The following is a 13,989-nucleotide window of genomic DNA, read 5'->3' as shown; positions in this document are numbered from 1 at the left end:
CTATCAATGGTTTACAGTAACACTGAGGTAGCTTATTATTGGCTGCACAGTAACATGGTTCAACATCTCCAGGCAGATCTATACAACTCTCAGCTTTGTTTCAGCTGCTCCTCATAACATAGTTTCAAACAGCTTCTCTCTCTCCTGACGCCACAAAACCAGTGAACTATTTCTGATACCAACCCTCTGCTCCCAGACCTCTAATTCCCCCGTCTCTCACAATCCTATTTTTTCCCTTTCTTTTCTCTCTCTTTCTTTAAAAAAATATTGCTCTCTCTCCTGTGCTCTCCTCTTTGGCGGGGGGTGGGGTTAGTGGGAAACGGACGATACAGCTGAATATGTAAGTATGAAGTTTCGCCTGCTGTTTGTGTAGCTGAAAGGGTATAAACAGTGGGTATTGTATCAACCTGGTTGGATTCACGGTTTTCACAATCCTCTTCAATCTTTATTTAATATGTTTGGATAACAAAGTGGCTCAGAGGTTTCACCTTAGCTCTCTGGCCAGCCAACCTACACACTATCTCTATATGCCGCTAAGGAAAAAAGGACAAACTTTAATTGCCAGCTAGCTTCTACAAAATGATGGCTGATGCAGTACCCACTGCCCACTGTGCCTGGAATGCTAATGCTGCTTGTGTCATGCTGTGTGTGGATACAGTATGTTTTGTCTTGTGTTCTGGTGGTGTGTATTTTTTCTTTTTTGTGTGCGTGTTTAAACCATATTATTTAATTTTCTGTGTGGTGCCTTAGAATTACTGTGCTGCCCTGAGTTCACACACTTTTTTTGTATCTCTTTTATTGAAAAGACTGTAGTTTACATAACTTCGATGTATGACCCTTGACACCTACAAACAAAATCCTCATCACAGTCTTGATCATCGTTCAGAACTGCAGATTCTTTTTTTCTAAAACACCATTATTTTGAACCCAGATTTGAAACCCCAGTCCATCTGCATTACGTTAACAGCATCTGAAGTACAAGACGGTACTTATTGCTCATTTACCTTTATTGACCTCTCCCATCCCTCTGCCAACCAGACTGTTAAAAACCTCATTCTGCATTCGTTCAAACCTGCTCCCCTGAAAGATTCATTAGAATTGATCGGAAGCCTCTCTTTGAAGAGGACTCAAGGAAACTTAATGGCTGAGGTTAAAAACTGCCAGTGAATGGGCAGGATGTATTCATCATGCATTTATCGCAAAGTTAAGTTTTTGATTGGAATATTGCTAAAGGAACGAGGGGGGTTATTTTCCACTTACATACCTAATGTCCCTCCTCCACCTTGGCTACTCTGAGGATTTACTTAATGGAATGGTCTCCCATTACATGGGGGGACATTACATTTAATGCATGCCTTGTGAAAATAAATAGCGCATCAGGAGACACTTCACATAGATTAACATTCTACATAAGGCAGTTTAAACTGAATGAATGGGGGTCAAATTGTCAGAAATTCAAGACACATTTTGACACTTTCCTGTTCCTATCCCTTCCCTGTGTCCCATAGGAAATGGTAATTGGAGGACTCAAGCCAGACACCACTTACTCCATTACGGTGGCAGCATACACCACCAAGGGGGATGGAGCCCGGAGCAAACCCAAACTGGTGGTGACCAAAGGGGCAGGTCAGTACATCATGTCTTTATTTGTTTGTTTGTTTACAAAACCTTTGTTCAGGCAGCAATAAAAGTAGCGTATTATTTTTCAGCCTGTGGCTGAAGGTTACCTTGCTCAGAAGTTCCTCATCATTCATTTTTTCAACAACAGAATTTTGATAGTTTTCCAAATAAATGAATCTGAGGTATATCTGGATTCAAGAACAGTTCAGTCAGTTAAGTTGATGTTTGATTCTACCAGGGCAGCATTTATCATTTGAATCATGTTCAGAAGACTATCCACAGATTTTTAGAGATCAAGGAGGTGGTATGAGGTACGTGGTAGATTTTTCAGACAGATTATGACAGCTTGAAAACCCCTGTTGGGTCGTTGGTTTGAGCTTTAAGGATAAAATGCTGGAGGCTATTGCCTGCACACTACAAAGTCTTCTTCAGTTTTTTTCCCTTGTTACCACCGGTAGGCAACTGGACCACTTGAGCCTGTATAGAAGCTATAGCAGCTTAGTTACCCTGAACAGGATCTAAACCTGTGAGACTGGCTGTGAAAGTGTGAAAGCCTGCCTTGAGAGAAGTTAAGGCATCAAGCCGAGATAGGAGGTGTCCTTTGGTGTGAGCATCTGTGTCCAGTTGGCTTTGGTAGGCTTCAGAGAGCCAATATGTACACAACTGCATACATACTTGTATACACACACGCGCCTGCATACTTACCTAGTCACTCACACATACTCATGAGAAATTGCTGTCCCCACTACTGATCCCACACATACAGTATAAGCCAACCTATACTGTGGCACAATCATGAAACAAAGCACAACAATAGAACCACACCCCAACACACACACAAACATAGGCAAATTTCCCAGATCCTGACAGGTGTGTGTGTTACAGGTGTCAGGGAGTGCGACGCTGTCAAAGGGGCTTGAATGAGTGCTGTCACTCTTCGTCCTCCTGTCAGTGCCGGCTGACTGATATGCCAGTCTAGCATACTCTGTCTGGCCCTCAGAGGGAAAGCCTCTCCTTTTTATTATTGAAGTGTAAAAAAATGGTTTATGCTAGGGGGCCAAGATAAATGGAAAAAGGGGAAGGAGTGAGAAGTGGGGAGAAGACAAGCCTCAGCAGCCTTTTTTGGAGGTGAAGTGGTTGTCCTTCTTGTTCTGAGGGATGTTAGGATGGCCTAGTGAATAGCAGGGTTCCCATTGGTTTGGGAATTCTGAAATACCGTAGAATTTCCTGAGGTCTGTATCAGACATAACCTGACTCCGTCAGATGGATTGCTTCGCATTTGCTCGGCATATCCATCTGGGAACTTTCCGTTGGAGAACTTTTGGGAAGGGGCGGAAATACTGGTTAGCTGACTGGATGAACCATCTGTTTATCACCTATGTTGGTGATAGACGGGCCAAATCAACCAATCAGATCCATGAAGCGTATGAAAATACAACCACAAGCCCGCCCCTGCTGCTGCAGGCAAAGCATAGCTCGTTAGCTCAGCATGCAAGCAACATGTCGGTAAAGGAGATTTGCCGTTTGTGTAACGAGAATTTAGGAATAAAAGGCACCATTTCAGGTTCCCAAAAGAAGGATCCAAGAGAAAAAAAGCATTAGCGAGTGGCTAACAGAATTAGGGCTACCGCCGTCTGAAAATACTGCTTAGCTGATTGGATAAACCATCTGTCTATCACCACCTAACCCACCTCAAAACCAACGCCGATTGGCCCGGTCGTTTGGCTAACGGCTCCAAATTTTCTCTGCCTCAAGATGCCAGACTGATCTGCGAGTGGAAAACTGGAGCTCGCGAGATCAGGACGGTCTCACGAGGCTATATCAGACAGGGAACAAAAGGGATTTTTTTTGTGTGTTCTCTTTAAAAATGGCTTACTTTTCAGAAATATGGCTGCATCCTTTTATAATGTCTGAGTTTTTTTCCCCTCTAGAGCAACCTCAACCTTAGTGGACAGCTTCAGAGCATCTCTGAGCTGACAAACAGCAAGAACATATAATTACAAAAACCAGTCTCATAGTAGAGAGTGTGCCAGCCAAAAAGTCCTTCCTAGGACTCATTTTTATTCACTTTTATAGTGCTAGCCGAATTCCTAAAATAACCAAGATATATATGATGTTTACACATCTGTGTTCTTCGCCATACAAATGATTAAATCTCTTTCTGCAAAACCGCTCTTTCAATTGGTTTACCCTTGTGAAAACTCACTCATAAACCGGCACAAAATTCACAAACACACTTATGCAACAGCTTTTAATTTTTTGTATTTTTTTATTACAGACAACTATGCCCTTAAAGTAAACAATTGCGGAACAGAACATCAGAACATCATGACAAATAGAGCATGTTTTAGTGCCACTTAAAAGACGATTGACATCAATGGCCAAGTCTTTTCATCTTCCAGACAGTTCAACAAAATCTGGTAGTTTTGTGTATTAGAACATATCGAAAATAATGTATCTCAGGATTTTGTAGGATATAAAAACAAGTAGACTTGTGCACCTATTTGTGAGTCACAGGCGAACAACATTCATTCTGTGTCTGGAAATGTCTTTGTTTGCTGAATGAAAGCCAGGTTTGAAAAGCGCCTTTTCATGATTCATACTTTCCATACTCTTGCTTTGAGGAACACACCTCACCAATGCCAGTGTGAGATTTGTTTTAGAGGGGGCCAAAAGGAGTCTTCTATTGACAAAAGATTAAAATCTTTGTGTCTGAAATGTTATTCTGCCATCCCATCTGCACTTTGTGGATTTTCCCACTGGGCTGAAACGAGCAGCAAACAATAACCATCCTTTTTTATCTTCTTTTCTTGTTCAAGAAAAGTGGAAAATATACAGTATCTTGTCCCAATATACGGTGTAGAACTAACCTATCAACAAACTCAAAACAAAATGAAATGACATGTTACAAAGACATAACACTCTATAGGTAGCGTACAGTATGAGGCGGTTACCCAGCCCCACTAACTTAAGACCCTCTTAGCATACAGTACAAGGACAAAATCCAAAGAAATATTATGCATTAATTTTTATTTGTACAGTTTGTAATTATGTGACTTGGTTTGCATTATTTATTCATCATATTGCAAGTCAGGGCGGATATAGATTCAAATGATCTCAGTCTCACTGTTGTTAGATAGGCATGAAGGATATTAGTAAGTTATGCTGTCCTTGTAGTATATTTTCAACCCCCATCCCCCAATCCTTACAGCACTCACACACAGATTGTTGCATCCTGTGAAAGGATGCTTAGGGTTGCATGTATGTGCCCTAAAATTGCATGTAAAGTATCTACGCTAAAATACATATTCCGAAGCTGACTACAGACAGCTGATTTTAAACAGCCCTGATCCCCTTGTTGCCTGTTTAGTAACTTCCTGATTATTATTTTTGTCTAATGAGAAATTATTAATATAAAGGTCCTTTCTCTTTCTCTCCCCTCTCTCTCTTTCTGGCTTGCTTCTTTAAAAGCTCTTTCACTATAAATGGGCCATGTGAAATTTGTTGCAAATTTGACTCCATGGCATTTCCTACTCTACCAATGACTGCCCTCCATGAACCCCTGGCTCATACACACACATACACTCATTTGGTAAACAGATTGCATTAAAAGCTGAGGGAAACAAAGATGGGAGAGGGTAATGGATTTGTCATTACCTTTAAGGTTAAAAAGACGTCTTACCCCCCATATGTCCTAAGATATGTTAAGTCTCCTTGGACAAGCTGTAGCCACAGGTTAATCAGTGGGAGATGTTGGTCTATCGTGAAGGAGTACAGCTCAAAGCATACTTACATCTGAGGTGACAGATGATTAAAACGTGCACATATGTGCACCATGTAATTTGCACACAAGCAATATGTAATATGTTTGTTTGTATGTATATGTTGGTGTGAGTGTGCACAAGAGAGGCAGGAAATGAGAAGGGAACCTGATCGGCCCTTTCTCAATCAGGATGAGTGAGTGTCAACAGCAAGCTGTTAATACTGTGGCCTGATGGGAAACGTGCCGGGAGGCCCACAAGGAGGGATTGAGCCATGGTCGACCCTGAAATGGACATAGAGAGAGGGGGGGATGGTGGGGGTGGGTTAGGAAATGAAAAGGGGGATTGGGTAGTGTGCAAGGGGAGAAGTGTGGATGATGGGGAAAGAAAAAGGGAGAGTGTTAGAGGGGAGAGAGATGAACACTGAGGAAAGGGACAATCAAAGTGTCCGAGAACCCCAGAATCACTCATGTACACACACACACACACACACACACACACACACACACACGTTTCTGCCCCCTCATATCCCTATTGGGCCCACTTTGCAGCAGATTGCTCCTTGTCTCCAGTCACCTTCATTATCCACCATTCACTCATTTTTCACCCCTCACCATGCCCTCATTCTCTCTCTCATCACCATGTAGCACCACACACACACACACACACACACACACACTTAAACACACTGTACACACCATGAACAACACCACCTCCTCCTCACAACACCAATCTGCTGGCTCAGTACCTGTGATCCTTCTCCCCAGTGTGCAATGGGCTGCTGTTTTAAATGTACAAATAATAATAAAATAGTTTCAGGGCCACAAAGGTTGTAATGGATACATTTGTAGCCTGTTGAGGTTAGAAGCGAAGCACAGAAATTTAGAATGGAAAACACACACACACTCACAGGACCATTATCTCTGATTCTATTTCCTTGATTAGCGGTGAGCATGAAGGCAGAGTGGGCTTTTAAATGACACCAAGCTGAGCTATAGTATGTAGCCGAGGAGTATTAGGAGGATTCGTCTCACCCAACACTCGGCACCCCGCCTTTCCATTACCGGCAAAGGCTTAGCTGACTAGCCACCATCCACCCACCAACCCCCGTCTTCCTCTAGCAACAGCCCTCAGAAAGAAGACCATTAGCAAACGGAAATGAATAATACGAGCAGAGGGAGCGGAATGTGTAGAGTGGATTGCTGTGTGTGTGTGTGTGTGTGTGTGTGTGTGTGTGTGTGTGTGTGTGTGTGTGTGTGTGTGTGTGTGTGTGTGTGTGTGTGTGTGTGTGTGTGTGTGTGTGTGTGTGTGTTACTACACGCACAATAAGACTTGCATCGTGGCACAGGAACATGTACTATATGTAGGCACAGACACACACACGCACAATCATACCATTCCACTGAGAGGGAGTACTTTTGCCTCAGACTAATGTTGGCTCCTCCAAATTACTTTTAAGTCCATACTGGGCAAAAAGCCAAATAGCTCTGTATGCAGGTGGAATGGTGATATAGGAGCTGGACAATCGCACACATGAACACATACTGTACATGTGCATGCACACTGTCCATTATGCACAAATATACACACAAGCAGATGTATGTAAGACATAAATTGTGAGAAGAAAGGCTCAAATAGATGTTGCAATCTAAATTCATGTAGTGCAACAGTTAGCCAATTTTAAATGTATAGTGATGAAGAAGTGAAATGTAGCTATAATTGTAGCTGCTTAAGATAATGTTGAAATGTATGTTACACATTACGCTGGAGTTAAACATTTTTATTCATCTTATTCAGCGTTTTTAATATATGCTGAGAAAGCTCTCACTGCCAGGACCAACCAATTTGCTGCCGACCCAGTTGGCAAGCTATTTGAATCAGAAATATACAGATGTAGCCAATCTCCTTACCAATGGTTTCAAAATCTTATTTAGAGGCATGAAATAAAATTGATAATGGTAAATAAAACTGACAGTGTTGTGTTACCTGCTTTATATCATTCACCCATTCGGTCTTATAATACAAAAATAAAAGTTATCTGTCTTGCCCTTGCCTTGTATTTATGAGAAAGGAGGGACATAGATTAGGGAGTTAAGAAAAAATCTATTTACAGAGAGATAGGGCTCAAGTGTGAATCAGCCAAATTTATCTCTCACAAAGCTTTGACGGCAACTTGAAAACTGAATGCTTCCCATAACTGCTGCTGCCTCTATCACACTGATGGGGCCTTAAAAGGAGAGTTAAGATGAGACGTGTGTCATCCATAAGAGCAGCAAAACTGGGCCACGCTGAAGAATGGTGTCTAGACCCCAAGCGTAGATCATCCATTTTACAACAAGAGATGACTCTTACAGCTGAAAGAGCTACTGTCCTCTGCTTGAAGTTTAAGTGATTCTTTGCAGTACAGAAATGATTTTGGCTGAAGCTTACACATATCATGAAATGGTAATGGGTACAGGATGTATTACTTTAAGGATGTAGAGGCTCTGATGATCTGGTTGATGGGTGAAATTAAAATTATTACTGAAAGTTTAGATTCTGTAGTAGTCACTGAATGTCACTGTTCTTGATTCACATTGGTTGACAGTCCACTCTTGTATTTTACCATGCAGTATAATCGGACAGGTCTGATGCAGGTATTTGTTTGCCATGCTAAATTGATGCTTTAGTGTTATGCTGTAGGTATCGATAGCAACAGTGCTGGAGCTTCAATGCCTTATGATTTAGCTAAAGAGCATGAAATGTTGTGCTTAATCTCAATACACGTTAACACTGCTGAACCTGTGAACTTCTGTTATCAACTGTTTGGTTCTAAACTATATGTTGCTTTGTGAATACTGATGAACTGAAACTGTATTTCATAATTGTTAAAACAAATTTAGTTTATACAAAATGCCTAACTTATTTTTAATTTGATGTCTTGCTGGTTGTGACTATATATGAATAGAATAACAAAAGTAGTATATGCCTGGTAAAAAGTACAGTTCCCTCAATACAACTACTCTAGTATGTTTAGTATTAAAACTTGTCCCTTTAAAAATGATCCATCTTCATATAACTGGGACGTACATAAATTAAGATTTGTTTTATTTCTTTGTCTATCCAGTGCCTGGTCTGCCCTATCTGTCAGTGGCTCAGGACTCAGAGACGTCAGCTGTGATCCGCTGGGACCCTCCAGATCTCACCAATGGCATGGACCTGCAGGGTTACCGGCTTCAGTTTGGCCGGAAAGATGTTTCTCCTTTGGCCACACTTGAATTTAGTCCCCAAGAACGACAGTACTCTGTGGGCAACATTCACCGGGGGGCCACCTATCTCTTTAAAGTCTCAGCCAAGAGCAGGGGGGGCTTTGGGGAAGAGGCTGTGGTAGAACTTGGTGTGCCTGAGAATACGCCAGGGGGATACCCTCAAATTAATGAGGGCTCCAATGTGACATGCTGCTCAGTGCAGCTGTCCTGGTCTCCTCCCGTGCTGGCGGAGAGAAATGGGATAATTACAGAGTACACTTTGGCCTATAAGGAAACCAGTATCGGAGGAGCACCGCAGGAGCTCCGCTTGCCCCCCAGCCAGTCCAGCTATGTTCTCAACAGCCTCAAACCGAACTCTGCGTATGATGTGAAAATACGTGCACACACCAGTGTAGGTCCAGGGCCCTACAGCCCGCCTATCCAGTATCGGACGGTGGCCTTTGATCCAACAGGTAGGGCTTGCCTGTTTCTTTTTCAACCCGGTTGACAGGGGGTTGGAAATTGGCTAAAAGAAAAATCTGCTACAACACAAAAATGAAAACTGCCCCACCCCCTCCTTCAACCACCTTCACTTCTCCTCAAGAAAGAGAAAAGATTGATATTAAAATTGTTTGCCGTGGGATACTCACTTCACTAACCCAAACAAGGTAAAACCCAAGACAGTAAGTTATAGTCAGTCATTTTGAGAAAGAGGAGAGCAGCCTAGAATTTCAAGGTAAGTGCTGTTTTGTCAGACACTCCTGTCAGTCATCCTTGCAGCCCTTTGCCAGCACACTCACGCTGCTAATGCCATCTCACATCTCCCAGTTTAAAAAAAAAGGTAGGATCTCAGTCAAAACCAGTCACTCTAAGAGTATGTTTGGACTAGTCTAAGATGACAGAAAGCTGATTTTGGTTCTTTATTTTATTTATGGTTTTGGGTTTGTTATGAGATATTCCCCCCCTTCCTTTCCTAATTCCTCCTTTCCCTCTCCCCTGTCCCTTAGTGGGACTGTTTGTGGCATGGCATCCCCCAGATGCACTGCTAAGGACTGTTGGCATGCTGTGTTTTGAGTCTGTCTCTATGCCCACTTGGCAGCAGGTTGGCAGTGCCAACCCAGACTCAGCAGAGGCGTAGGAACAGTTGACACTGGGACCACATGGGTCAGTTGTTAAACCTCAAGTGGTCATGGGTTCAAAGACAGTGTTGAGATGGGTTGGCACTACCCACGATGGCTAGCCAGTGGGCACACCCTTGTGCTCCATGGGTTTGTCGTCCATGAGTCTTACGTGCTGTGTGTCTTAACCAATGGCGTTGCCCTTCTCACAGCCAATCACAACTCACTGTTACACTCACTCTCCAACCCAGAGGAACGTTGCAGGGGAACAACCGCTTTTCTTTTTTTTAAACCAAGGTTCTTCTTTTGTTTCTCTTTCCTTGGTCTCTCAACATGTTTGACTTACTAAAAATACACTTTGTTTTTTCTTTTGTTTTCTTGCATTTGTCCACTCAACAGATGTTCCAAAGAATTTCACTGTCAAGTGGGCCACTAAGACCACAGTGGTCATTGCATGGAAGTTTTCTGAAAGCAGGTCTCCATACAAATGCACGGTGAGTCATGTTGTGCAAAAAATACATTTGAACTCAGTTGAGATGTGTTTTAAAATAAAAAAAAACATTTCTGAAAATACCACTCTGAAATTTAGAACAAATTTTCATCTGTTTTTCTGAAAATGAAAATGGCTTGATTTGACACTAGTGCAATTTTTTTAATGCATTTGCATATTTAATTGCAATCATTCACCTCTCAATCATTCTCATTTCCAACATATTCATTCCCTGACTCATGTTTTCTTACCTGTCCATCCTTGTCTATCCAACCAACAATCTATTGACCTGCCAACATGATCAATCCTTACCAATTATGGATTAAACGCCTGGACAATCTATTGAACTCTAGATTGAGTACAACCGTCAGAAGATGGATGTGGACGCCAGGCAGATGAGGGTGCTCGTCACTGGACTAAAGCACAACACCACCTACGAGTTCAGGGTGACCTGCCAAGAAAGCATAGACGGTGGGCCAAGACATCGCGTGGTTGCCAGGACCGCGCCACTCATCCTGGTCAAGAAACCTAAGCTGGACATTTACGCTGAGCCTGACAACATGCCCACCATGTCCTTCCCACCGGTCGATACCAAGGATGTAAAGTGAGTATAGAGTGCTGAAAGATGGGTTCTGTCTGAATTATCTTTGAGAGTTGGGGTATTTAGGTTTAAGTCGATATGGATTGAGATCTCAAGATGCCTAAGATGTTGAAATGGGAGTTTAGGTCTTAGGATTTCTGAGACATGCTGAACTTTGCTAGTACCCTTGTAAGTGTTGAATTACCGGTTCAATTTCCTGTCAACCCTGTGGCCAATGTTTTAATCTTAACTGCCAGGACCTTCTATGTGGTTGTGGTGCCACTTAAGAGGACCTCAGGAACTGTCAAAAACCTGAAGAACCCTGATGAGATGGACATGGAAGAGGTAGGATATTTTGAAAGCAAAAGTGTAAGGTTATTCTGGCACAACATAAATGATTAGGTTAATTGGGTGCTCTGGGTCAAAGAGAATTAAGCATATGTAATCGGAAGAGGCAAATTCAAAACTTCAGTAACACATTATTTTTTTCGAAGAGACTGTATTCTTTTCTTTCCAGTGGCAAAACAGTTTGTTTTTAGGGAGGGATTCCAGAGACACTTGTTTTGTGTTATTAACATTTGAATGTGCTAGGCAAATTGTATTGTACATGTCCCAGAAATCAGCACACACAACACAAACGTAAGAACATCTCAGCTATGCTAATGTATCCCCCCCAAGCATGCAGAAGAGAGAATTACACAGTCTTCCCCCACTCTTACCATAGCTCTAGGTCACCTTGAGCGCCAGATCACCAGCAACCATCCCTTTTGGATTTGGGATTACACACATTCCCTCTGCTTAGTGCCTGCCTCTATCTGCAGTATGGAATGAGGGGTATTGGAGCCTGGTTACATGGAACATTGCCAAAGAGCTACAGTAGCATTTTTTTGAAATTAAGGGTGTTGTTACACCAACCGTTTGCTTTCTTTGGACTCAGTCAGTCCACTGAAAGGAATCTAGTTCTTGTACGGAATAGTCACTGAAATTCACAATTTAAATTAAGACCACCAGTAATGCAGCCAAGTTACGTTAGTTACATTTAATCTTGTGTGTACAAACAGTGCAGATTATAAACAAACATTTGACAGCATCAGAAACCATTATTAGCTCAGACTTAGTCGTTCAAAAGTAAACTAATGCCCTTTCACGTCATCCAGCTGTTACGGGAGGTGACCCCAAAGCGTCGCTCACGCCGTCAGCTGGCTCAGCTGGACCAGAGGAAGCCTTACATCACAGCCTGCTTCAGGCAGCTACCCTCAAGCTTCATGGTGGGATCTGACTACCGCCACAGCAGCTGTGAGAACAAGCCTCTTGAACCTGGCCAGGAGTATGTCTTCTTTCTGCTGGCTGAACTCAATGCCACCGCCGGGGTGAGTTACCAGTTCCGCTCAGTTCAACACAGACTTACTTTTAGTCAATTGCTTTTTTGTCGGAGTGGATTTAATAATTCACTTCTGCTCATTTAATCATGGTTCACTTCGGTTTAGTTCATCTGAATCTAACACATTTCATTTTTGTCCAGATTTTGCTGGTAACGTCGGGTACTCTTAATTCACTGAACTTCGTTCATCTCGTGATTATTCCATGCTGTAACCTGGATTGTGTTTCATATACTATGTAAACTTCTTTCTGTTCAGAAAATGTTTGCTACCAGCCCTTACACCGACACAGTGATCACTCCCAAGCTGGTGGTGGAGCCATTAGAGACTGGTGACGGACTCATATGGGTGGTGGGCCCAGTCCTCGCTGTGGTCTTCATCATCTGTATCGTCATTGCCATTCTTCTGTATAAAAAGTGAGTTGGTTTGGAAATTGTAGTTTTTGTGGAGAATGCAGTTGGACCTACGTTTACACATGACATTATTCAACATCAACTAACAACACTCACAGTTAGCGTACAAGGCATTGCCACTTTGTACTGAGTGGCCAGTATAGAATGCTTTATTCTGGAAACCCTTTTAACCATCCTCTTATCATTAAGAAACGCAGGAAATTAAACCTTTTGCATTGTTAGTGCCTTGCTCAACCCGCAACATATTTGTGATCCATGTTTTTTTCTGTAATTAGTGTAAATGTGCTGGAAATTTCATTGTTTGTTTTAATCCAGCAACACACAGTGAACATTGTCTTGTCATTTGATGTTGAACCAGTTTTTTTTGCGGCGTTACAGGGAAATTGGGCAATTGGGAAATAATTGCATGTTAGGGAGCATGTTGAAAAAGGGGCTTATTTTGTATTCATACATAGCAGCATGATATTCAAAAACCCAACAACATTGTTGCATGTAAATATGAAAGAGCTTTTCTTGTGAAAAAGATGGTTGTGGGGAAGTGAGGGGCTTGGAAAAAGAAGAGAGGAGGAGATTCTTTGAGATGGTGCTCAATAACTCGACTAAGAATAGTACAATCTACCAATCAAGAGATGTCACAGATATGTATTTAAATAGGTATACATTATATTTCAAATAATAGCTATTAATCTGGATAGAATACTCTGTAAAGGTGTTATTCCTATGTTGCCTATGTTGTCTTTTGAACCATTATTCATTTAAAATGTATGCTTTAATAGTTTTTCAGGAGTCAGTGACCCTGTTTTCTAGTGGTGGACACCAAACTCTGCATTAACAAACAGGAGGCAGCTCTCCTCCTGTTACAAGTCTAAATAAATGTACTATTCCTCAGTGTCATGGGACTTTGGAACAAACATATACAGTCAACATCTCCCCTTTGTTTTACAGTTAGTTGTAGCTTTTAGTCTCAGTGACTGCAAGTCCCAACTGAACAGAAGTATAAGAGGTCGCCCTACATACCAGGGAAGAACCCTGAATTATTTTAAGGGGGGCTGGGGCTAGTGTAAGCAACACGTACAGCTTGCTACTGTCAGATGATCCTTAACTGTCTGACCTTGCCTTACCTCAGCCTTTGTGGTTAGGGAGAGTAACATCTCTCCTTGGATCTCTCTCTTTTTTTCTCTCTTCTCTTTCTGTCCCCCTAACTCTCCCATCTCCCTCTCCATCTCTCCCTGGTGAATAGTGTTTCCCGGGTCTGCCCTTGGCCCTGACATTCCCCTTCCCCATCTGTATCTGCACCCTAGTGCACACACACATAAGCACACACACGTACATAGACACACCGACACAGGCTCATGAATGTCTGCACTTACTTGCACATTTCATTGAATTCTCACTTGTTCT

At 42.2% G+C, this 13,989-nt stretch overlaps 1 protein-coding gene across 3 annotated transcripts in view; it reads left to right on the top strand.

The window, feature by feature from the left end:
• ptprsa (protein tyrosine phosphatase receptor type Sa) overlaps positions 1-13,989 on the top strand; it is a 244,961-nt gene that overhangs the window by 193,524 nt on the left and 37,448 nt on the right. For all 3 annotated transcript variants that reach the window (XM_028587830.1, XM_028587831.1, XM_028587829.1), the window contains 7 exons: positions 1,509-1,626; positions 8,488-9,081; positions 10,126-10,220; positions 10,570-10,820; positions 11,054-11,141; positions 11,954-12,166; positions 12,434-12,591. In XM_028587830.1, coding sequence (XP_028443631.1) covers positions 1,509-1,626; positions 8,488-9,081; positions 10,126-10,220; positions 10,570-10,820; positions 11,054-11,141; positions 11,954-12,166; positions 12,434-12,591 — 1,517 coding nt within the window. The remainder of the gene's footprint in view (positions 1-1,508; positions 1,627-8,487; positions 9,082-10,125; positions 10,221-10,569; positions 10,821-11,053; positions 11,142-11,953; positions 12,167-12,433; positions 12,592-13,989) is intronic.

Source organism: Perca flavescens, chromosome 9 (genome assembly GCF_004354835.1).
Source record: "Perca flavescens isolate YP-PL-M2 chromosome 9, PFLA_1.0, whole genome shotgun sequence".
NCBI lineage: Eukaryota > Metazoa > Chordata > Actinopteri > Perciformes > Percidae > Perca > Perca flavescens.
Note: the sequence above shows the minus strand (reverse complement) of the source record. Positions and strands in the feature narration are given on the sequence as shown.